Below are 27,386 nucleotides of genomic sequence, written 5' to 3'. Positions count from 1 at the left end.
ATAAATCAGATTTGGCATCCCATACAACTACCATAGGCCATCAAGTAGTTTGTCGACAAACAAAGATGTCTTATATCGATCATCATTGTTTTACAAGAAAGTTCAAGGAATCCTCGCAAATGCTAAGGATCCCCACACAATGTAACAAAAATCAAGGCTTGATCCTACACCAAGTTTGATCTGCTTTCATTAAATCATACTGCAGCGGACCTAGGATATGACACGCGCGATGCTACAAACGTGACAGCAAGCGCTATCATTGTTCCAACACGTATACAGTAATTAATTTAACTTTTTTTTTTTTATTCTGGTTATTTATGTGTACCAGTTGTGAACTTCTGATAACATATATGTGTAATTAATTGTTTCTGGTCTCTCTCTTTTTTACAACTTTTACTAATACCCATGACGATGTAAGTCTGACGACTCAGGAAACTTGTAACATGTGTTCTCAATACCGGAAGCTGCCTGCAGAACTGCTAAACACAGAAACTTACGTATTCAAAATATTTCAAGTACTTTTGTTATTGTTTGGAAGCGATCTGCATTGGCAAAAATAATTTTACTTAAAAACTTTTTGATTGAGAAATGCATGATACGCACCGTAGACAGCTTGTGCAAATTATCAAACTACTACATCTAGAGGTTCTGAAGTATCATTTCACGAGAATGGTGAATTTTGCATGAAGTAGCATTTTCCCAGTTAGGCAAAGTTGTTCAGAAACTTCATTTTTCAGAGTAGTAGCGAATTAACTTCTACAGGGTGCCCCATAAGTCACGAGGGATTTTAAAATGTGAATAACTCATAACTAATTTTTTTTTTTTAAATATCTCCAGGTTCTGTATTTCGTTATAAATACAAAAAAGAAAGAAATAATTAATAAATAAAAAAAGTAAATGTTTAAACTCCTTCGTGACTTATGAGCCATTCTGTACTTACAGTTGTGTTTGCGGGATTATTACAGTGCTAAAAGACTGGCCGAACAAACCAAAATTCCTTCTTATTGGATTCGCCCTACGTTATTCCTACTGTTCGAGCTAATGTCGGAATGCTATGGTCCGGTAACACTTTGTTGAGGAGAATATGTTAGAGTGCTTCTCGATGGTCATTTTATCTGCAAGTATCTGTAATTCCAATCCAAGACATCCTATAAATGATGCACCCTTCTTCATCTCCAGAATGGAGTCTTCTCCAAATGAGTTTTCAGGCTATGTTAAGGTTTCGCTGACTCGACGGTATTTTCTACTTATTGGAGTTTCATCAGAGGGTAGAGATCTTGGTAGACAAAATTCGATAAGGTCATTTGAATTGAAAAGTTTGAAAATTTGCATTCATTAAACCAGAAAGCTTCAATGCTTGGTAAACATACTTTTACGTGTAGTGAAGAACGATAAAATATCCATATTTGTTTTTAGCCAGGAGACTAAAATAGAATCGTAACCTGGTCGAGACGTACATAGCATACAGGCGCTATTGTTACTAAAACATTTGGTCCTGAAGCCTTTTAGCTAAAATGTTATTTTATACGTAATTTGTTTTCCCCCATTTGGATTGTTTCACGTTTACTTGTTATATCCAGCCAACTTTGTATTGTATTACATGGGATATTCCCTGCGTGTTCTTTACAGCTCATAGAGAGAAAGCATAACATGCGAATTCGATTTGAGTTGAAAATCTTCTAAAATTTAATTTATGTAATTTTCATATGGGAAAATTATATAAATTAACACGCACTATGAAACGCATGTCCAGATGTAATTTCAAATAACCAGAATCCTACATAGCTCTATAATGATTGTCACCTTACCAATCTTTTACTGTTTATTAGTTTTCTTTACCACATCTGAAAAAAGTCTTAAGACGAAACATTGCATCTTAGAATAAACTAATTATTTCTGTGCAGCTCCGGTTTACTGTCTTATAAACTGTATTATACACGTAGAAACTTATAATTCAGAAAGATTGCTTTTCCCTTCCGTGTGAAGTCGGCTTCAGCACCCTAATATATTAGACCTGATGTTTTCCTCGTATGATGCGAGTGTTTGCGGAAGTAACCCAAGTCCACGGAAGATCATTGAACTTTGAAGTTTAAATTCGATACGAACATAAGACCAGATCCAAGTAAATTTCTTCTGGACTGGTAGTCGAATGGATTGCTTCAGGGGATTATTAAAGCAGCAGGGCCTGTCTTCTTCAGAGTAACATCTTCTCTCAACCCCCCCCCTTCCCCCACAACCTTTCATATTAATGGAGTATGATTTATAATTTCCTTTCCCTTTTCAGATTCCTCTTTTATATATAGGCTACTGGCGTTGAAAGGTGGTAGAATTTATGAACATTAATCATTGTAGTTGTTTCATTTATGAATGCCGTATATTTTCTTTTGTGTAACTGAATAAGGTGGTGGCTGTGTCTAAGCATTCTAGTTGGAAGGAAGTAGAAAAAGCAGTTTATTTTGCCCGCGGAGTTCATCTTTTTCGCGCGAACTAAACAGTGTAGCTTATTTGCGTGCCTTTCATAAATTTATTGCATGTCAGTATTTGTGCAAAAACTTGTTGAATATTTTAAACAAAATGGCTTCGATAAGTGCGTTTGAAATTTTTATTTAAACACATTTTGTATCCGATCTAGAATGGTAAAGAGCGACACAAGGGGTGGTAAGGTAGGAATACAAAGTAAGTCTCCTTCCTGAAAGAAAAAAAAAAAAAAAAGAAATAAAATGTGGAATACGATAACCTAAAGGAAATTATTCAGTGGAGTTCTCGAGCAGTATCTTGGGCTCATCGAAGGACCACGAAGAGGGATCTTGCTAACCGGAGTTTCAGTAGTAGCAAAGATGTAAAGCCAGCCGTTCGCAGCTCACATTTTGCGACAAAGGCATAAAAAAAACGAATCGAATGTCTCAACTTTGGAAATTATGTTTATAAAAAATTTTATAAATTCCGCATAGCACTATAAGATGTCTAATAACAAAATATGTTGGCAAATTCTTTCCGATTTATCCTTAACGTTATGTAATTCTTATGTCTTATAAAATATTTATGATTACTTTATTTAAAAGGCCAATAGGAGAGAAACTAATTCCGATAAGTACAATAATTTCATCAAGGTTTGCTTGTGTCTATAAATATTTCAGCAGTTTATTTGGGATAAACTAAACCGAAAGATATAGTAAATAATTAGTAAATTTTCCTCCCGAAATTCCTATTTTACTCGTATGTGTATTTTTGTAAAACTATTTGTTAGTCGTTTCTTCTGTGATCCTTTCTGTTCATAATATAAATGAATTTTCCTTATGTTTTGTTTTATGTGAAACCAACCCACAAAAAAAAAAGTTGTAAACCTGTATTAGCATCACGAGTGGTCTAGTGTTAGATAATCCCGAAGTCTTCTTTAGGGACCAAATATGGAACGAACTTTATTTCAAAGTCACTTCAGACCTCCATTAATCAGGGTAGCGATTTCGCAATGAGAGAGATGAAATGCATCGACCACCAAAGAGCATTCACAGACTACCATGCCCATGGAATTAAACAGTTCGACAGAAGTTTTATCTTTGTGGTTATAGACTATGTTGAGATGAGAGAGATATGATAGTAAATCTCATCCTTTTTTATTTTGCAGGTAGGCTGCCTCCTCAGGATATTGAAATAACAGTATCTTATATCTACAATCGTCTTAAATAATTCAGTTGTTTATTTTTCTTCTTCTTCTCTCTCTTTCTTTAAACATTTCCACTGATTATGCAGTATTTTCTGTTTTTCGCCGTACAAGAAAAGTGTTTTAATTTCGTACATGGGTTGATTTTCTCCACTGCAGCCACCCACTTAGTTTCGTAGCTTTTAAAATACTGTTGATCAAAATTCTGTCATTCAACAGGCAATTTGCAGGTGAGGATAAGAATGATATATTTTTTTCTTTCCCTTCTTCTCTTCTTACTGAACCAAAGTATCAGATGTCTGTTATCAGTGTGTAGCTGTTGCATATGCTGAAAAAGCCTTAAGTGTAGAAAAATTATATGGTCTGTTTTGCGCATAGCGAACAGCAAGATTATAGGCTTGCAGGGTATGTGTATGTGCGCGCGCGGATAACAGGATTGTAATTTGAGAGATAACTGCAGTTAGACATACTCGACAAGCAACACACACACACGCTTTATTTATAGCGGTACAATAATAGCTTTTTTTATGTTGGCTTTGTTGACGTAGCTTCTTTCATACATAGATCTCAGAGCTAACGCTTGAGATGAGGACAAGGATCATGTTAGGAGCTCTTTGATGATGTTCTGCCAAATATACATTCCACTAACAGTGAAATCATTCTAAATTTGTTTCATTATTATGAAATTTGAGAAGGAACTTTTTGAAGATTTTCCTATACGGACTCATACCTAATCGTATAACACTTTGTAGGAAGAAAAGGTCTTTTAATTTTGGAGGGGGGGGAATCTAAAAACCATAAAATGGATATTATATAATTTATATATGAGTCATAAAGAGTGCTGATCAGGGTATATAGGGAGATATAAATTGCATATAAGAAGACAAAACGAAGTGATAAATGGCAGTGTTCTGATGGTCGGTATTTGAGTTCTTAATAAAGAAACGAACAATTAACACATCTTGTGGATATATAAATAACAATTGATACTTCGTATTTTTTGTATACGTCTGCCTACATTGTAATTGGCAGAAAATAAAACGTATTTATATATTGCTATATATATATATATTAGATGGGTGGATGGAGTTACAGAAGCAACTTGAATGCGCTTGGAAATTCTGAATGGCCAGGAACAGATCTGAATGGAGAATGTATGTTCATAGAATCACCAGGAGTTGAAAACCACTCGATGGAACATAACAACAACAAAGGATTCCGGAACTAACTGAGGTTACTGTATATTTTGAAGTCTTTCGCAAGTTTTTATATTCATTAGGTGTCTCATCACTAAAAATCACAAAAACTTGCGCACTAAGTTTATACTGTATTTGTTTTACTGAAATCCTTATTGGCGAACTAAATTACATTAAAAAACATACTTTGATAGCTAATGAATAATTGAACATGTATTCAACAGGAATCATTGATAGGTTGATGCTACTGATGGATAAATACTATCTCGCCTTGGGGCCTATGAACGCAAATTCGGCCTGTACCTTTTTAAACCAGCACGTGATCTATCTTCTACCTACTTTCAAGGACAAACAGTCGCATCTTTCCTTTTCTGGTGTGTTTACCGAGTTCATGCTGGTTGTCTTTATTTGTCTAAAATGAGTACTCAGCTAAAGTCAGAATCGATGAACACAAAAATTATATCGAGTTTGAATTCGAAAAATCGGACCTTGCAAATTTGATCGTCTCTTTATAGAATACTGTGAAGCATTACTTCATATTCCAATTTAAATCGTTCCCGTTCTATGTTTATATCAGAACTCTGGAACGTCATTATTTTTTATTTAACTGTATACGTGTAAATATTCATTTATTGGATCGGTTCGGTCTCTAATAGTTACCTCCTGGACACGCCGATGATACTCTTGTAACGAGCAACGAAATATTAGAATAATTAAAAGTTATTTACACATTCACATATGTTAACTTTTTTTAAAGTAAATTATTCGATCGAAATGTTTCATTAACATTTAAACAATGCCTGTGAAAGGTATCCATAGGTAAAGTATGTAACAAAAACCGAGTGCTTGCATGATAGGGAAGTGAAAAATACTACTGAGAAAGAGGGAGTGGAGAGTGATTTAACCTAATTTTTCTGTTCTCACAGAGCCGATGGTTTTAAAAAGATTTTAAGGACGTCAGTGTCCTTTAAAACTTCTTTAAAACCTATTTCAGATTGAGTAGCCTTAAAGATTGCATTGGGACAAACTGACACTTTTCTGAGTATATCCAAGATTTTAATAATAACTTATTGATTTTTTAGGCAATAGATGGACGGAAAAACTAACTTCATGTTCTCTTCAAAAGTGACTGAATATAGTGACTCAATAATAGCAAAATGTCTTCTATCTATTACTTGAACCTATATGCCGATGGTGTCCATAATTTTATCTTTGGTAGAATTTCAAAAAGGAACACAGGACTGGATAATGCCATGAAGATTAATCTCATTTCAGGAGCTTAACTTTGATTTTGAGATCCCTCCATATGATAATTGCAGTCCTTTATAGAAGAATTAAATATTAGTTTGCGTTTTTCTGGGTTTCCGGTTTGGATAGAGCAATTCTTAATCTTGCCACCTTCATATACATATTATACTGCATATTTTCCGTGGCAGTCTTGAAATAAGATTATACAAAAAAAAAATCCGAACTGTCATTGTGACTGGAATTCAAATAAGTAATAAAATTTTGTGGTGAGCTGATTCTAGTTTGTTTAGAGACCTGCTGTGTTTAGCGATATGTAACCTTAATTTAACTAGTTGAATTTTACAGATAGTGTTAAATCGACGCGATATTTATTCTTTACAGTAAAATGTCTGTGACAGTTTTCGCAAAGTTATAGTAATGGCTTTTGTCAATTCTCGATTTGCTTCTTAGCTCTGTTAGCATGACATTTCTTCTGATTAGATTCTTTTTAATTTAAATAAAAATAATTTATATAAGTTATTTTTATATAAATAAAGGTAAACTTGTATTAATACCGTTGCGGATTAGAAAAATCCAGCAATGTATATGGGGAAGAAGATACATTTCCCGATTTTTCTAATCTTTTAAGAATTTTCCAAGAATTTTAGTGAAAATTTCTTGAATTAGAATTGCTTTGTTTGGAATGTTGCTGTTTCAAATGCTTTACCAAGTCATTTTCATTGAATGAGTGACATTGGACTTTAGTCATGTTTTTTTAATATTCTACTTCCTTTCATCACACTACACGACTCCGTGTTGTTCGTAAGTGTTATAGTCAGCCAGTCCACTGATCTTTGACCTGCATCATTTATCAGATTGTGATCATACTTAGTAGCCTCATGAATCACCAGTAATTTAAGTAATTTGTGTGTTTTTATTTCTTTCGGAGAACGAAATTCACTTAGAACTAGAATAAATAATTAGGATTGTGAAGATTTCGAAAATGCTAGCCAAATTTCATAGTAATTAAAAAAAAAAAAAAAACTCGTTGTGTTTCTATTTCTGAACTTTTCCGTCGGTCTGTTCGTAACTTAACTCGAATATTAAAAGACTAGTTATCTAAATATGTCCAGCTTGAAGAAGTACAGACAGCCAGTAAAACAAAGCAACCCTAATGAGGCACTAAACGCATTGTTGGTGAAGCGCATCTAAGACAGACAAAAGAAGATATTCTTTATTAATAACTTTTCAAATATTGCACATAGATTTTTCTATGTAAGTTTTAGCAGTCTGTATCTCAGTACGAAAGACTGTCTGCAATAATAAACTCGCTGTGATATTTCCGGTTGATATTACTGTTTTGTTTCAGTGTATTATTTTTTTGTTTTCATCCCTCCTAAGAACGTCCCATTGACCGCAAGTTACGGTCTATATGATGCAGTATGTTTTCTTAAGAATTACTGTTTGTTTAGAAAGAGAGGCAGAGCAAGAGTGGAAAGGGAGGGTGGGAAGGTTACGGCGACACACTTGTCAGGCAGGCGTAAATTAACTTATTCCTCATGTAATGTTTGTCACTTAACATTTCAACCTGAGAAACGTGGTATCATTGTCACTGACGTTCACAATAGATCCTTCATCCTGACTGTCTAATTATGCTAATTGTGTTGTATTTAAATGTGAGAGTAATGATCAATCTTGACATACTTACTGGTCAACTATCATTAAAGTGATGGGGCAGAAATTACTTTAAACTTCGAGGATGTCTTCGGCGGACATAATTATGTAGGCAGAGCATGTTCATGTGGTAGGTCTAAATGGGAGCCGTAAAAGAAAACTCGCAAGAGCGTAGGCTGTAGGGTAACACAAATTATTTGAACGGTAGTAAGGTTCAACGAAACGTAAGGTGAATGTTGTGGAGTCAATGGTCTTGGAACAAGGAGGATTGATGGTGTCGTTAGCATCACAGTGTGGGCAGACCTTGACACTGGTAGTCCAAATAAAATCCGTACAACCTAGAATGGTATTGTGAATAACCACAATATTAGAATCTCTTTTAAATGCTCATTTTGATTCTCACCTAGAATCCAGGTGACTGTGCCAGTGGTGATGCCACAAGTTTTATTGGCTATAAAAAAAACCTAAGGGCTCTTTTATGAATTCCTCATTGCAACGAGTACGCAGTTAAGATCACAGGTGTTGAGGAGAGATTCCCATACTCCCCTTTCTGAAGAATAATCGACCACTGGGAAATTAATTTGGCCTGCAAGTAAATGTTTTGTTATTTGTGATTTAGCATGGTTGAAATTAATGTAAACTACACAGCCCAAAAAATTAGGAAACTGGTTTTATAATTTTTTGAAACTCTTTTTGTAGTGAGACCTGTCCAGTATAGTCAACAACTATATAAGCGCGTCATCAGTTTTTTCTGTGCAGCTGAACAGAAAAACTGATAACGATGTATGAATGATTAGATAAAATTCAGATATTAATGGCTTCATCAATGGAATTAGCGTTGATACACAATAAACGAGTGTATCACCAAGAAAAACACGCAAGATTGGGTGGTTCGAGCCTATTTTAATCAAAGTAGATGTTTTGACTTTCAATTTTTAATTGCTCAGTGGTTATTGACTGGAGTAAACATTGAAAGTCTGTAACGCTGATGGAACTTATGTTCAGGTCATGCAAATTGGATTTATTTATGCTGAACTCCAGTGAGTTCCGGTCAGTCTAAAGTAACCAAATCGTCTACTCACTCTGTCATTGTTGGGTGCATGTTAGTCCTGAATATATACCATCATTTTCCTCAAACCTGATACCAAACGGTATCAGGTTTGAGGAAACTAACTAGAAGTGAACGAACAAGGGTCGAGACCAGGACCCTCTGGTACTTGGCACCACTAAGACGAATGTCATCACCAAGTTTGAGTAATACTAATTTGCTTATTAGACTTCAAGCGGCCCAAAACCACGTTTTGACTTCAGAGAATCCAGATTTACTTACACTTCATGCTGAAATCGTTGTTCCATCACGCAGTGAAAGTAAGGCGATTCTTCCATAGTTATGTCGGACATAATTGTGATGAGAGTGACCATTTCTTTTCGAATGTTTTTTCGCAGTTTTTTTTTATGCGAATCCCACTCACTAAAGACTGTTAGCGTATAGTATATTAGTACCGTTGGTGGCTAAGAGTTAAATAATCTAAGAATCCTATTCTAGAGACAATGTGAACTTTTTTTTCTTTTCAATTCACTTGAGACCTTAAGTAAGCAAGGCTTGTCTAAAAACCTGACTAAAAATTCCTGAAGCTATCCACAAGAGAGGCAAGCCGTAATGGGCTGCCAGCTTTCTCTATAGTTACACGTTATATGTGATGATCAAAAGATGGGGGGAAAAAAAAGAGTAAAACTTTTTTTTTTCTTATTCATTTATTTCTGTAAATAATCGAACTTCTCCAGTTGACTATAAATGTAATACATAATTTTGCTGCTGACCGTACTTACAGTCCCGTCTCATTTAACAGATCTGTAATAAGAAATGAAACCAAGCTCTAGAATATCTACTTCTTAAACCTTAAATTCTGATCTCCAAACTATTCTCTACTAGAGTATTCATATTTTTGTTAACTTCAGTGTTAGAGAAACTTAATCCTGACTAATTTTTCGTTTTTAATTTTATCAGTTTTAACAGTACCAAAATCTATAGAGAAAACGAAAATTTTCTTCTGGGAGATGGACCTACACTACACACTTTCTCTGTATAAAATACACAAATATTGCCGCTTTAAGCATTCAAGAAAGTAAGTCGTTTCTTTCGTTCCTATGAATAAATCCAGTGTAAACCCAGTAAATCCAGTGCAAACACAGATTTGTTCACCTATTGAATAATTTCTCGCATTTTGGGTGATGCCCCTATGAGTTCCCTGAAAGTTCTTGACTCAGAGCATTTTGGTTCATCAGTGGTCCAGCTCCCACCGATTCTCTCCACTCTCATTCACGCAGACGGCAGTTTCTTCTTTTGTCTTCTCTTCTTCCCCATTTAATAGGATTCAGCGAATTTGGTTTTATCCTCTTTTGAAAGGTTCAAGGTAGATTATTTATGGCGAATTTGGAATGAAGTCAAATCTCTGGTGATTGCAGATAGTGTTGTGGGGAAGGAGTTATGTTTCTCGTTATCCATTAGGAAGTAGTGAATATAGTCTAACTGAATACTGTTGTTGATCAAATGTATGCACTCTGTCAGCAATCCTATAGATAATACTACAATTCAATACTCAAATAGCGTTAACTGATTCCATGAGTATTCTACGAACTTTCAGTTCTGATATTTATATCCCAAGATGTGTCTAATCGCATGGGGAAGCGTCTATCGCAGAAAAGTAGGGTTATTTACTGCTTGAAGAATAGTCACTTTGACATTGCTTCCATAAGATGACTGAGCTTATCTTACGGATGCAGTGCTGAGATTACAGCAATGAATAATTGCTATAATCTTTGCAATAAGTGATAACAGCCATTTATCCCATTTTTGTGTTGGTGGCGTTTATTTATCAGTGTATGAATTATACGAAATGCTAATCAGTCTTTCAGCTTGATGACGGCTTAAGATAACTGACAAGATATTGTTAACTCTAGGAACATTGTATTTTTACTTTCATATTTTTTTTGTGACTCGCCGTGTTCTGACCATTTATAATCCTAATTGTCACCTCATTTCTATTAAAAGAAATCTATAATTCATTATTTTGCTAAATGATGTTATTGTTGACTTTCTGAATTTAATTATACTGAAATTAGGATTGATTGTCGAATTTTTGGGAATACCGAATTGAACTCATTATCCTGCAACGATATTATTGTAGGATAATGAGTTCCTGCAATGCTCTATTTAATCCAGTGACTCCACTCAATTGTTCGAAACCACATACGGTTATGGTGTATGTGCGCGTGTACATTTGCAGTACCTCCTTAAACCTGTTCTTTATATGCGGTTCTCCATCTAATGAAAAGTTTTTGTTTTGAAATTCTTTGCAAATCATCGTTGATGTTCAGAGGGTACTTTCATTACATTCAGCTGTGCAACATTGAGATTGGAAATTATTTTATTAACACTCCGAATATATCAATGCTTTGATTTTTCCCTTGCGTGCAATGTTAAGTATATTTCTTCCAGATGTATTTCAGAGTTCCCAGTCTAAAAATATCTCGGTATCTTTTTATCCGACTGAAGTACACCCTGAAGTTATTATTATTCTTATCTGTAGGATGCCACTTTTGTTGAATGTTGACGGTTTTATCTTCCATCAACAGTTCCGACAGTATCTAACTGGCGAGAAATTACTGGCTTACAAAGTACCCGGATTATAATGATAATGGTGGTATCGGTGAAGCAATTGACTTCAATGAGAATATCAGGATTTAAACACGAGCCACAGCACATCTTTTCAAGTTAGCCATTATACTTAAGATTGATCTATTTAGCTTGATAGGAATCTCTTTCTTAAAGACTGCTCTCCTTAAAAGCTTTTCCCTCCAGTGAAAATTCCGAACATTTTACCATGAATTTATCTAAAATGTTTCCGCGTAGGTAATAAACATTTATTATAAATGTTGATTAATTCATCTTACTTTGATTGGTTTTTATCTCACAGCTTAAGTTAAAAAAAAGAAAGTTATATTTTAAATAAAAACGCTGTATCGTGATATTTATCCATATTTCTTTTTATTTGTAGGCAACGAGAAAAGTATCGACATGTGGTTATCTGTTCGTCGCCCCAGATTGGGATTTTTCTGTTTCTATCAACCGAACGAAGGTAATATTTTATTATACATTATCTGAGTTCATTAAGTTTCTTATATTATATTGATTTTATTTACCAAATGTTTACCAAAATGTTTTGTTTATTAGAAATCAGTGGTAATATTATGACTTAATTTATACATTTTCAGTGGTGTTATATCCGTAAAAATTGGATGCCAGTGGGTTGTGTACTCTTTGAAGATGAGTAATTTTAGTCTTTCCTCCGATTTTAAATACTTGATCTGGCGTGAAAGTGGTACTGTTACCATTGCGAGAATGTTCTTGAAATTATAGATATGGCGGTGCTGGCATCATGGTGTTATGCTTAATGGAAATGAAATGGAAATGGAGGTATTATGCTTAATGGGGCTATGACTGGTGAATGATATTGCAACGAAGTTCTTCAACATGTTCGATTGTTCCATGGTGCTATAGGCGAAGAATTCGTTTTTATGGACGACAGTGCCACATCACGAGCAGAGGAGATACTTCTGGAGATCGAGAACATTAATCGAATCGAGTGGCCAGTACGCTTCCCAGATAGAACATATTTGGGGCGATAATAGGGACGCATTGCTGCTCGAAATTCCCTTCCAGAAAACAAACAAGGCCTTATCCTTGTTCTGAAGGAAGGAGTGGGCCAGTTTGCCTCAAGAACCCGTGAATCACTTGATACTAAGCATGGTACAACGTTGTGAGAGCTGCATCGCAGTTCGGGGTGGACATATTCCATACTGAAATGTCTCTCCACTTAGTTTTCTTGTAAGCATCGACCATTAATTCCTTAACTACCTTAGGAGATTTGTAACGTTTCCCAAAAACCTATTGCAATTTAATTTGTACGAAATTTATAATAATTATTACATTTTTGTGTAATACATTTTATTAGCATGCTGGCAATAAATTTACTTCCACATTTCGGCTATAGTAATGAAGAATTTTTCATGTACAGGTAAAAATGTAGTTTTTGATTACAAAAATTTCTACAAATTTTTATAATCATTTGTGGGCGTACGAACAAAACCAGTAAGTGTTTAAGCAAAATTCGTTTATCTTCTTTCTTAATCTGCAGTGATTTACTTTGTGAAACTGCTTTTTTCCTTAATATAAACGTATCAAAAAGACCAGTTGCGCATTATATATAGTGACTCTTTTTAAATCTCGTCGAGGTTTAGGTAACAACACTGTTTACACTGACACGTTCGCACTTCTAGTGTAACTGAATTTAATACACTACAATATTAATCCGTGATATTTCGAAGTAAAAATGTTAAATATGCTTATTTTATTTGTTAAGTCATTAATCTTTGGAAGGGATTGAACTTATTTGATTAGTTAACTTTTAGAATTCTATGTGTCACTACGCATTTTGATCCATCTCGAAGTCGCGAGATTTCAGCAACTGTTCTAAAGCGTATGTCACGTGAATTGAGATTCATGAGTAATTAGGCCTTAAATTATACTAATCTTGCATTGTTATATGTTTCATAAATTGTTATGATTATTCAGTCCCCGTCTATTATCAGTAATTTAAACATGTTAGCGATGGTTACTGTGCAGGATAAATATTAATTGAAAATTTTTATTTCTTAGTTCATATTAATAAAATGCATAAAAGCTCACGCTACCGCCTATCTTTTATAATAGTTTTCCAAATAAAAGTTTTAAATCTTCTCTACACATTCAGGTGTTGAGCTTCTAGAGGGAAAGCTTCAGCTTTTTTGCATCTCTAATACTTCAATGCAGGCAGGCCGTCCATCATTTTAGTCTTCCAACTGTTGATTCCATTCCAATCTTCTCATTTTTATCCACGGGGTTATGGGTTGTAATTGACATTCTTCATAAATCCTTTCTTGATGGAGTAAAAAAAAGTGCTGGTTTGTTAAGTATTTTTCTTAACGTTTTCATTTCGCATGTTGTGTTTATCTCGTATATTTTTGATGTTTCTTAATCTTTATTTTTCCGTATAGTCCAATTAAACATCCTGATATTTTATTAGTCTTCAGGGACTGTTCTTTAACTTCAGTTATATTTTCACTGTTCGTAGTTATTTCTAGGTATTTAAATTGTATTATTTGTTTCAGTTTTTTTTTCCCATTTATTTCTAAATTACGTTTTTTTTTTGTAATTTTGATATTTGCATGTAGCATGTCTGTTGGAGTCTGAATAATTGCTTTTGGGGATCTTCATTTTCTGCAAGTGATGCTACATCATCTGCATATTCAACATTTTTTATTTATTTATTTGTGTTCCATTTAATTTCTGTTTCTTAAATTCGTTAATTATTTCATCGATGATTATTTTCATCGGGACTTAATGAATCATCTTGTCTGATCCCTTTCCTTATAGGAATTTTTTGTGTAATATGTCTTTGATCATTTAAATGATTTGCATTCTTGATTCTAGTATTCTAGTATCTAGTATTACTTTCAGGTATTAGAATCTGATTAATCTGATTCTGTCGAAAGCCTTCTCTAAGTCAATGAAATACACAAATATATTGGTTTATTAAGTTATGGTGCTTTTTCTGTTATTTGCTTCATAACGAATATAGCATCAATACATGATCTTCCATCAGTAAAGGAATTTTTCTTTTATAATTCTTCTACATATTTTACGATAGCACAATAAGTTTATCCTCGATAGTTTTGGGGTTTAGATTTTGTTCCCTTTTATTGGTATTTGATATTCCTTCTCCATTTGTAGGAATCTGTCTTTGCTCAAAGGTATGTTTAATTAAATTTCTCATGTTTTCAGTCATTTCTTTATCTCCACATTTTGGCATTTCATTATAAAGTCAATCCGTTCCAGATAAATTCCGATTTCTCAATTTTGAGACGACTGACTCTATTATATTAATTTCACTTTCATCTATTTTCTGGCTTTTTTTCAGACATTTTTATATATTTTTAATAACATGAATATTTATTTCTTTTAATTGATGTTTTCTTTTTTTATCGGATTGTTTCACTATCGTCCATAAAGAAGGGAGTCGGAATAAATACTGTGCGCTCTAATTTAAAATGTTGGCAACGAATCATCATACCGTACATTCTTAAATCTATTAGATATTGACAGTATTTTATTTTAAACCCCTCCCCCCGCCCCAAGGATACAATGCTAACGTAGTTTTCACGAAGGCTATGCGTGTATATAATTGTTACGTTACAGTCAGACACCGGAGGAAAATATCTGTCTTAATCACGAACCTTCGCGAGACTATTAAATGCAAGCTGATATTCTAAATTCCGGATCGTGCATGACCAATAGGCGGAAACAAAGCAGTCATTTTTCAGTGGGAGACGCGAGGAATCAACAATAGAATACAGTCACCGTTTATATTAGTGTTAAAAGCCATCAGACGAGAGAAAAAGGGGGGGGGGGAATCTGAGAATGAAATAATAATCACCTGTCTTTATAAATGATGAATAATCCTAATAACAGCGTAAACGGGCTAATGAGTAAACATGTGAATTAATTAATCTATTGACAGTATTTTGCCCATTTCGTGATTTTGGCTTTTATCGCCCTTAGAAACAGGCATCGATGTGTGGTGAGAGGTATGACGTAGTACTGTATCAATAAAACGCCACTGAATATGAAAATAAAATTTTCTTGTCCAAAAACATTTTTTAAAAGTATCCTAAACTTCCTGTTTACAGCTATTGTTGGTATTAAGGTTAGGTCACTGTGATTAGTTGAATTCTCTCTCTCTCTCTCTGTTCTTTCCAGGTGCATAAATGAGAAATGAATAGCTGATATGGGGTTTTTCTAATATCTCTGCCGAGGTGTGTATAATGACATTCGCTTCAGTCCATGTAATTGACCTCTTGTGTTTCACAACTTGATCGCTCACTGTCTTTATTAACCGGTTTTCGACATGCATTGAAATGTTTCGCTCTATCAACGGTGTCCAATCTTTCAGAGTGGTGACCTGTGTATAATTTCGTTTGACAGTAATAATATCTCTTAATTACTTAGTGAATTGCAAATTGTGGCTGTCATAACAACCAATCGCAGAGACAGCTGTAACGTTATCAATCAAACGGTTTCTATATTTGGGAGGTTTCGACATTAAATAAATATGCACGAACAGCCAATAAACTTGGAGCTGACATTTTTCGCGATATTCTGTATGTATACTTCCTGCATCGTAAAACGCAAATGAATGACATCTGCAAACCTTGTTTATAGTAAATAACTATTAACTTTTTTTTCTGTTTTTATTTTAATGTTTACCTCCCCTTCCCCCCCCCCCCAAAAAAAAACGTCTTTTTACAGTTCCTTCCTATACACGAAATGTCCTTGTACTGTTGAAATAGGGTACTTTAAACATGTTATTATAAAGAACCGTACTTTTCAGTCCTAACTAGGCCTAGTTTCTTCACAACTTTGTAGCAGTGCTCAATCACATGCCGTATTATGTGAATGAAAATGTTGTTTGGTTTCGTCGTACTAAACTTGAAACGTTATTCATCCCCCCCCCCCCTCATTCCCCAGCACACCACCTCGTATTTCATTGCGGTATTTTCGTGCATCCAGTGATTACAGATTGGCTGTCTTAATATAGGCTGCGAAGCTGTGATTTCAGGATTTTCTACGACCGTGCCCTTTTTTGTCTGGAGGCTGCTGGCCTTGTAATTCTACTGACATTCGACAGGGTTATTGCTCCAAAGTCCTTGTCCTGATCACTAGGTTCCGTACACACCTTCCTGAAGGCATTTATTTACCTCCAGAAATAATACTTGAGGGCCTCTCTGTGACAGGCTAGTGCAGTCTCTTTAGACATACCCTAATAGCAGTGCTGGCTTTCAAACGCAACGAAATACGAAAGAAATTGACTCTTGTCAAATTACCAAAGTTCTTTGGTTTGCATGATTTGATAATGGGCACGTTTACAGGAATTTGTATGTTGCGAGTAGCTACTGGATACCGAAGTTTATATTCTTACTCGATTAAATTTTAAACGCGGTCATGCAGTTAAATATGGACACGAAATATGTGTAACGAATGCGTGCTATGTTTTCGTAAATATTTATACAAGAGTTTAAGTTACAGTATGCGACCAAATTTAAGCCTTCATGCTATTGCGAATGTAAAAATAATTTATTTGGAATAGCTGTGGATTTTTAAGTGAATTCTTGGTTTGTTAAGCATTTATGAATCTCATTGCAAAATTCAATCTAGATATGAAGTTCAGAGTTGTCCTGCGTTTTAGGGAAATTGCGAGTCTAATTTAAAAAAAAAAAATCACTGAAATCAAATCGATGGGGAATAGGTGGAACAGCTCGCGATGTTCAGGTTAATGTTTCGTTAAAGCATGTAAAATTATTATTACTTGCAGCACCTTCCTTTAGATGATGGATGGATTTCATCACCTCCTTGAGACCACCTCTTCTTACTGAAGATCAGAATTGGCTCAAAAAAAATTCCTTCTGCGTTTGGTCTCTAGAACATGATTCCTTGTCCATCCGGAAAAATATTATGCTATACGTTAACAACTTGCAATAGGTGGGATGCACGTTGTATTCCTTAGGAGTATGTTTCAACCCTGTTTCTTGGTCTTATTGTAGAATGAATACAACAATATCCCATTTATGAACTTTAATAAGTTCATAGCTCAATAGTCCTAAATACTATTGTTCATAAGACACTTTGAAAGCAGGAAAAAAAAAATTGTCCAACTCCTTTTAGTTCTAATCAACTTTCTGAAATTATAGGGAAGTCTGTCTCCACCCTCAGCAGTCACCAATAACTGAACTCATAGCTCCGGATGATTTTGAAGGCATTGCGGCAAGAGTACGGCAGATTACCATCTTCTGATCCTAAACCCTGACACTCGTATTTGTTGTCCGAACAGTTTTTCTTCTTGCGGCTAGCATTATAGAACCAGAAACGTTGCCAAAAGGTTACATCTCGCTTTCAACGCACGATTCCTTAATTGAGAACTGATAACATAGAGTTCGATTTCAATTTTTGTACTTTTTATTTTTCCGCCGCTCACGAAAGGTTGTGTGTTTTATCGCACATTCTGGAAACTGCTAGAAAATGAACACGGAACTTTTTTTTTTTTTTTTCAATCTTCTAATATCCTCTAATCTTCCGGTGTTGTTATCACACCGGGAAATAAACATCATCTATCGCCCAAGTTATTTCTATTCTCCAAGTAAACGCAACGGAAAGTTTTAGGCATCAGCTAATAGAATGTCAACAAGTGATCAAATTTATCTGCTTGCATTATCCCGGTAGAGCAAGGGAGAAAAAAAGTCATATTTCTTATTCCATTTCCTAAAGAAAACGCTCATATAAAACTTATCCTTATATTGATTATTGAAAACTTATATTGAACTAAGTTAAGGGGATAATAAATCCCTCATTATTTTAAAGCCGGATACGAAACTCGGAGGTCAAAATCTAAGAGTTTCATGCCGAAGAGCTATCGGCACCGGTGTACACCAGTCAGGCAATTCGTTAGTAGGGGTATATGTAAGTTCGGTTCACTTAACCTTGGTATTCCAGGTCTACCTACTCACTAATGAGACCTCAATAAAGGTCGAAACCGGTCTGGGTAGTGACCTCTTCTCATAATGTAAAACAGTAATACATCTCCTAGGAGCTGCGTTTTACATTATGAGAAAATATTAAGGATAGTGACGGAGCTTGTTCCACCTTTGACACGAGTTGCCATAGTGTTGTACTACCCAAGTGATGACTTACGCTTGGACTCGCCGATAGTTCTTCGGCATGAAACTCTTAGATTTCGATCTCCGAGTTTCGTATCCGGCTTTAAAATAATGAGGGATTTATTATCCCCTTAACTTAATTTACGCCGCCGGAAAAAATAGCCTGCACTCAGTAGAAATGAAACCAGTTTCACTTTTGGCAAAAGATGGCGATATATCTGTGTTTATCCTGAATCACAGAAGAAAGTGGTGTAAACTGACCACCAAGAAGCTTTGTATAAATATTTTTCGTTGCCGGTCATTTCTCCCGCTTCATGAATGCCTCCCCTTCTCTCCCTCTATTTCTTCAATAAAACTAATGCGTCATCTGGATAAATTTGTGAGTGGGAACATAGCCACACTCAAGGCCAGGCGCATGGACAAGTGAGGCTGCTATTACTACAGGCATCAAATTTTCTTTTTTAAGTACCGCATTCATAAAATTTTATTACGAAAAGATTACAAATATTATTTTAGGGTTTTTTTTCCCCTGAACTACAGTGTGGCAACCTAAATTTTCACTTATTGAAAATTTAGTTTTATACTTTTTAACTTCTTTTTTTAAGGTTTTAATTCAAAAGATTATAAATTTTCATTCTTTTTTATAGCAAGATAGATAAACAATGAAAAAAGTTTTTTTTTTTTTTTTTAAATAATGTGAATACCACCCACGACAGGTTTTAAACCTACGGCGCATTAGTATTAGCACCGTAGGTAAGATCATGGAATCTTTCAAGCCAGTACAGATCTCCAAAGCAGGATAGTGGTCTCACAATGGGTGAAGACATTCGCATAAACACCCTTGATCATGGTAGGATTCGAACCCACAACCTCTTGGTTAAACAATGCTGTCCATTCAGCCACCCATGCCATTCTGGCTATCAGAGTTGTCTTATTATTGCAGCCCTTAGACGGCGACTCTGCTCTACTCATGAAGAACTCTTAGATTTATTATTAGCACTTTTGAAACAGACGAATTCTCCGACAGAATTCGTTCTTTTAAAATAATACCACACGTAGGTATTAGAAGTAGCCTTTCTGCGGTACGTTTTTAATGAAAAAGTCATCACGAATAATTAACTTTAAGTTTCTTCATTATCGTGATTGTGTGCTGTATGCAGAACTATTAAGTTGAGCTTAGTAAGATATCATCATATGTGGTTGGTCCCAGCACGTATTTCATGTGCAAAAACACCTGTTGGATACCGTAGTTAAATCTAAAAGCCACCTTTTCCGTTGAAGAAATCACTGGAAGTAAAATTTGCTGTATAGAATCTTTTTTCTCTTAAAAACATTTTGTAGCATAATGAGAACCACCATGCTGATTATATGGATTTTATTTGATGTCTCTTTCGTTTTGCACGCATGTTGCATTTCTTCTTATTGCCACATTTGATTTGCTCTTATATTTATTGGTAATGGGATAATCCAACAAGCAATCTCAGTAAAAATATTGGGACACATTGCAAACGAATAGGGGAAAAAACCCAAAAAACTTTACTCTGTTTATTTAATATGGTATATCGCTTCATAGACATTGATTACATGAAGATAAATCGTGTATGTCACACGTAGGTATATCAATAACTCTTAGCATTTGGCTTTTCCAGGAGGAAAGGAAGCCAAAAGTAGTGTCCAAACATCAAAGATGTTACACTGCCTGCTAAGGGAGCTATTCTACTTCGTTTTGACTCCTTTCAAGTTCCTAACTCCTTCAGTATGTAACCTGCGCCATGGAACACGAGTGTCGATGTAGAGTATTATGAACCTGAAGTAGAGTGTTGCTAACACCAATATCCCCCTCTTCCCCGCTCGCTCCGCGGTATGAAATCCCCCCCCCCCAAATTGTCATACGCTAGACTATTTGATTGGTCTAATTCTATTACAAAATTGGGTTAAGATGATTATCATAAGTCTAATTTTAAGGTATTTCAGAAATATGAACAATATCTCGGCGTAAATCTTTAATCCAGATCTCCTTTCTGACAGTACATTGGTTGAAATTATAGCCTGAGTTGCTTCAGCCATAATTTCAAACAACCCAACTGAACTCGCTATTCTCTGCATCTGTGCAGAATATGTATAAAAATATAACTTCTCTTGATTAAAGATGCTTCAGTCGATCTTCTTAGTGGATCTAGATCAAAACAAACTGCTCACGTAAAGAAACCTTTAGCCCAATTCTAATATAAACACAAATGTCCATCACTTGAAAATATACTTCATAAAATTATGAAGTATATTTTTACTTCATAAAATTGTCTAAAATTATCAACCACAAGCCACAAAAAAAAAAAAAACATTATCACGAACAGTACCAATTAAAAGGTGCTCATTTGCAACATCTGGCAAAGTCCATTACCAAGTGTCAACAATCCCAGTTTCTAAAACTAAACTTCACATAGCGTTCTCAATTCTAGTATTTCTAACTTTATCGTTAGTTTCCAGTGTTTCCAAACTTATTCAGACTTAATTCTGATGTTCGTCTGCAAGTTAAATAATAATAAAAACTGATTGTAAGTTTGAAAAATAATTAAAATAAACCCGATATCATCAACGATTTTAATGAAATCAATAAGTGGTATTTACTACAGTTAAATGATTTTTGTGTTTTGTATATGTGTGTGAAAACAAAACATAACAGTTTTCTAAATATCGGTATGACTTTTCTTAACAAATGGACTAACACAAAAAGAAGTTAGCTGTTGCACTGTTATTTGTAAAACATTATCAAGAGCGTTAGCATTGCACAACTCGAACTTGGATCAGTTAAATTTCCAAAATCTACTCTTGTGAGAAAAATACATCGTACTGAAACAGGTTTCCAGACATTACGAATAAAGCTTATGGGTGCATTTATCATTTTGAGGAATCTACACCAAACTGTCATAATTTAAAAAAAAAAAAAAAAAAAAAAAAAAAAAAAAAACGGACAAAATCAGTCGAGTGGACCTCTGGAGGATAGATTGCAAAAATATATATTCCGTTAGCTGTACGAAGTTTACAAAGCACATATATATACGCATTTCAAGCATCAGTAACACAGTGTTTCAGGTGGCTCTTGGCATACACAATGCAGTTAATACTATCAGTTTTTGCACCGAGTTTCCTGAATCATTGTCAGTTGCTTTTCATGGACCCTGAATGTCGCCAAGTTGTGTATAAGCGTATCTAATTTATGTAGGGTAATTAATTGCCTCAAGGCAAACTACTAATTGAGCAAACATTTTAACTGAATGGCAAAACTACAAGGAAATTCGAACATTTTTTTTTTCTCTGCTGTTAACTGTTCATGTGCTCTTGTTAACATTCTGAAAATGAATCATGAGCAGACGATCTTCTGCCACATTTTTTTTTCTTGCTGTTAATCTGCTGAAGAGCAGACGATCTTCTGCCCTTATATGAAAAATGCTTTCTTTTGCTGCAATCAGATTGAAAAATATCATAAGTTTATTTCTTAGACGGCGAGGCTAAAGTTTAACACGCATTAATGCTAATTTGGAGAATTAAGCCAGGACTCAAGTTTCCTGCTTCATTTCGAGAAGGTCATATCGTAGCGCGACTCTGTTATTTAAGCACAAAGTGCTCGTTGCCCGATTATTATCTTAGAAATGTGCCCTTATTTGTTACAAGAAGAAATCATTCAAACAACTCGGAAGATAAATATTGTGATAAAGATTTCGTAAGCTGATATCTTTCACTTAGAATGCTCCCTATGCAGCTAAGGAAACAAATGTTCGCCAATGTGCCCCTGGATACCGCATACCCAACCACTCCCAGTCGTTAAACTGTCGACAATAGACTGTTCATTTCCCTGCTGAATGTCCAGGTTGATGGTGTTCCGTGTTAACGATACTTATTACCCTTATAAATAGCTTTTCCTGTTTTATGTTTTTTTCTGTGATTCTCTCATCTGTTTTAAGATTTTGAACAGGTGCAAACATTCAGTGTGTGTAGGAACATCGAAGGCGGCAAGACTGCTTCAGAGTCGTTGAACCTGTCCTTTCATTTACAACTTTTTCCCTCACATCTAGCAGAACTGGATAGGAAGAGAAATTTAGAGAAAGCTTCCCGTTCATCTTGTTTATTTTCAGTGTCAATGTACTGGACCGATACACCTTGAGTGGCCGGAACACCGACTACTCCCTCTCTACTTTAGTAGCTCGAAAAGGCGGGGGTTGTTGATGTCCTCCGACACTCCAGGTACTGCGTGTTCATCTAGTTAGGATAGCCCTACTTGATAGCCACTTTCTCCGCTATCGTTCTCATAACTTTCAAATGAGCTGGTTCTGTTGATTGTGTGGGAGGAAGTGAAAGGAAGGGTAAGGGCACCAGTTAATGAGGCTAGCAGGGCCGACACAGGGGCTCTTCTTGAGGCGCCTACGCCAAAAATTACATTCAAGTTTTGTAGGCGTTGTACTTGCTCCAAGTGGGTGTCTGATGACTTGATAATGTTAGGAGGCAAGATTCCCCCTCCTCCCCTCTTTGATGCACGGGAAACAGAATTTAGGTAACTACGCGACAAGTTTATAGGGTACGTATAGCATAAGTCTGCCGTAATTTCGAGAGCTATTTCAGTTGCACGCTTCTGACATCTCCACACACACACACACCTTCGAAAGCAAATTTCATTCTCGCCTTTCTAAAGGAAAAAGAGTTTCCTAGATCAGTCTGATAAATGCTTTAGTTATTATTCTCAATCTCTGGCTCACTTACTTTCTGACTTAATTCTTGACAGATCTCTTGTGCAGTGATCAAGACCCACCTTTTCTATTGAATTAGAATTCATATCTTTATAGAAACTTTTTTTTAGATCTTTCTTTCAGGAACGGTTATGATGGCCAGTCTCTGGCAGCGATTTGGATATACATAAAATTCATAGCTAAATAAAATAATGTTTTTTTTCAGCGCACGAATAGCAGCTCAAGCGATTGGTCAAAAAATTATTTCCATGTGGCACCAGTTGGTTCCATTAATCAGACCGTCGTATTCAACTGGAGCTCCTTTTTTGTCTGGTCACAGAAAAAATAATAAATCGCTCATCCGATCGGAAAGGGGTGTGCGATTCGTCCTTCATAATGACGAACTTCTAACACTGTTTACAATATTATTTAAACCTGGTTTAAATTAAAGATATCAAAAAATTATATATGTTGTTTAATCCTTTATCCAAATATAAGCAAACAAAGTTTGTGCCTGAACTATTTCCAGGACTGGGGCAACTCGTATATAGAAGCTAATGACTTCACTAGTTTGTTAATTTCCCGTCACTAAAATGGTATTCTGCTGCCAACCTAATCCTGTAGACTCAGTTTCCCGCTTGATCCTTTCCATATCAAACTATCTAGATTTTCGTACCATTCCTTTCAGGCACCTATTAGTTGGAGAGCGGTTACATTATTACCCGAACAACCTGGTCGGCTGTTTAAAATTATCATTTGAAATTTTAATATAGTTTTCCTATTCTTCATTTCTCAAAGCTTGCTTGCGGTGCCCATACGTATCTCTTGGTGTCCTTCTTGGGTTTTCTTATACATTTCTTGAAATGGTTTGACATTTTCTTGCACTGATAATGGTACCTACAGTTGATTTTGGATCGTGTAGTCTTTTACCATTTTTTAAGTTACATAAGACTACTGATATTGCATCTTATGATGAGTTCCCTCACAGTCTGTAAGTTCTCCACATGCTATTGAGGACTAACTATTACAGATATACCGTAAGCGCACAGTTTTACTTTCAGGGTATTCATTTTGTTATACAAGCAGTACAGGATACGATTGGAATATACTTTCTAGTTGGTGAGATACATAAAACGTAGTGTGATTCATCGCTACTAACGATCGGTCATCCCCATCAAAATAAGATCTGTGTTTACACAGTGGCTCAGGCGATACCTAAAGTCTGACTGATGAAATTATAGTATAATACGGCTTTTAAATAGTAAGCCTAAGCATTCTAAAGATAGCATCTAAAATAACTCACTGAATCCTATGAGAGAAGCGTAATAAATTTTCTTCAGTCCGGGGGAGGGGCTGAACGTAAATGTCTTAACGCTTCATAAGACCTGGATATGAAATTAAGGGCCTAGGACCTATGAAAAGAGCTCCTCCGTGGCGTAGTCACATTTCCTTTAGCTGGAAAGACCTTCGTTCGAATCCCATCCAGTACACCATGAACCTTTATATGGATTATTCAATTGAATATGAACTAATCGGATACTGACCTTGTAACCTTGGTTGTATCATCAGTAATTCCAACCTAAAAAAAAAAAAATAATAATAATGGAGATACAACTTATTATTAGTAACATCACTCTGGAATCTCAGCACTCATCGTGGGAGGCCACTCTGCACTACCCAGTATTTTTGTGTTAATTGTGTGTGTGTTCTCTGACCAGTTTGCTGTTTTGTAGGAAGAAAAATCTAAGTTTCCGAGTGAGTAAAAAAAAAAAAACTACCAGCTACGAATAACGCCGGCTAACTACTTTTAATTGAAAAAAAAAAAAAACTATATAAAGAATCGACTCCAGATCTCTTCCAACTACGCTACGACGACTTCTAAAATATATAAATGTTACGAAAATTTATTGAAAGACAGTATTATCTATTTTCCGAACAAAATAGATAATAAAAATTAAGTCGAAACTATGGCACTAGATGAATTAATTGAAATTCTAAGGGGGGGGGGGGGAATGAACGCCTTGAAATGATGGTATTAGCAATATATAAATAATTCCATATTATCTTAGAACTAAACTAAACTGCATAAAAGATGATGAAATCTAAGGAGTAAAATTCGGACATCAGCAAGAGCTAGACTCTGAATACAATATATATATATATATATATATATATATATATATATATATATATATATATATATATATATATATATATACACACACACACGCACACAACAATATTTACAACCATACTGAAAAGAAAGTTAAACAATTGAAATAGGGACTTACAAATCCCCCCTTATTTCAAATAAAGAATCGAAACTTAAAGTTTCGAAAATAGACATGAGAACTTATAAGAACTCTTCCTGCGGCATCGGAGTTGCCTTAGCTTGCACTTTCAGTGCTTCTTCATTTGGCTATGAAATCAGGACGGATTTGTGATATATCCCATTTCATTTATTTCACATATCCAAATTGAAGCCTTTTAAGCTCTTCTTCAATGATTAATTGAAGAAGAGCCTAATAATTCTAATCAATTACAGTTGGTACTTGACTACCGATATATCCCTGTCATATATCGATATATCGATGTCAAGTACCAACTTGACATCGATATACCCTGATAAGAGTGTTACCCATTTCATGGGTAACACTCTTATCAGGGTATATCGATGGGATATATCTCATTTCATTTATTTCACATATCAAAATTAAGCATTTTAAGCTCTTCTTCAATGATTAATTGAAGAAGAAGAGCCTAATAATTCTAATATAATTCTAATCAATTACAGTTGGTACTTGACTACCCTGATAAGAGTGTTACCAGATATGAGAACATCTGATAAAAATTATGGCATTTGATGGAAGCGAGCAAATAAGAAGCCAGTTGCTCTAAATAGCAAGCCAATAGAACAAGTTAGATAGAATCAGATTATTGATATTTTAAAGCCAAATTTAATACAACCAAGAAAGAAAGATATTTTTGTATTAAATTAGAGAAGTATAGAATACCAAAAGTAAGAAGAAATAAAGGAAGACTCAGAGAGATGGTGTCGAGACTGGAACAGGCCACATGTCCTAATACTGTGAAAAAAAGACGAGACATTTCCAAATAAATGTAACTGTGGGTGTACTAAATGTAATTCAGTTTTTGAATGTCCGTACTTCAGTGGTTTCGAAGGAGCCTTTTGGTTGGAAAGACCTGGGTTCGAATCCTGTATACGACGTAAAGCCCTTTATCAGAGTTTTTAATCAAAGACGAGTAAGCTGGTTTCATATACAGGGTGTTCGGGATAAATTTGACAGTTTCGTAAGGAAAAAGAAAATCTTCTTTGTATCTATTAAATTTAATGAATTGACAAAAAAACATTACAGGCAGAGTTAATTACAATACTATCAACAAGATTTACTCAAAATAACCACCATTAGCATCGATCACAGCTTCAATTCTGCTTCGGAACCTCGAACAAGCTGATGCTACAGTCTCCCTGGGAAGGGCCGCAAAAACTGTTTTAATTTTATCCATTAACTGGGCTTTTGTATTACTGGAAGTGCGATTGGTGTCTTTTTCAACTGCGCCGCATACAAAATAATCCATGGGGTTAAGGTCTGGGGAGTTTGGAGGCCAAACATTTGGACTGGTGAAGTCGTAGAAATTTTCAGACAACCATTTTTGACTTTTCCCAGAGGTGTGGCAAGGGGCCGAATCCTGCTGCCATACATACGGCCTACCATTGGCTACCCTTGTTATCCAGGGCTTGACTACAGTTAGCAACTCCACGAACAAAGCCCGAATTCCAATGCCAGGGTTCTTCAACACCTGTTCCTGCAGATTTGCGAGGAATTCTGCTGTACGAACGCAATCAGATCGTCTGCTAGGGATCTTTCTTCTTGCTACATCCTCGTAGTCACCATTGCAAGTCTCTAGTTCATGCCTGATTGTTTTTACTGTATTCAGGGAGCATTGGGCAGCAGTCGTAATATCCTTATTTTGATGGCGGGCACGAATCATCATGATACAAGTTATTCTCTTCCATGATTCAGGTGGGTTCCAGCTATCCATCCTTTCTGACATCTTGTATATGAATGAAGAAGG

At 35.3% G+C, this 27,386-nt stretch overlaps 1 protein-coding gene across 3 annotated transcripts in view; it reads left to right on the top strand.

Moving 5' to 3' along the window:
* LOC150097192 (uncharacterized) overlaps positions 1–27,386 on the top strand; it is a 336,086-nt gene that overhangs the window by 124,479 nt on the left and 184,221 nt on the right. For all 3 annotated transcript variants that reach the window (XM_090406866.1, XM_090406865.1, XM_090406864.1), the window contains exon 2: positions 11,817–11,897. In XM_090406866.1, coding sequence (XP_090262992.1) covers positions 11,817–11,897 — 81 coding nt within the window. The remainder of the gene's footprint in view (positions 1–11,816; positions 11,898–27,386) is intronic.

This window comes from Typopeltis vanoorti, chromosome 17 (assembly GCF_054136105.1).
Source record: "Typopeltis vanoorti isolate ZY-2024b chromosome 17, IOZ_Tvanoo_1.0, whole genome shotgun sequence".
Taxonomy (NCBI): domain Eukaryota; kingdom Metazoa; phylum Arthropoda; class Arachnida; order Uropygi; family Thelyphonidae; genus Typopeltis; species Typopeltis vanoorti.
This window is presented reverse-complemented; position numbering and strand designations above follow the sequence as displayed.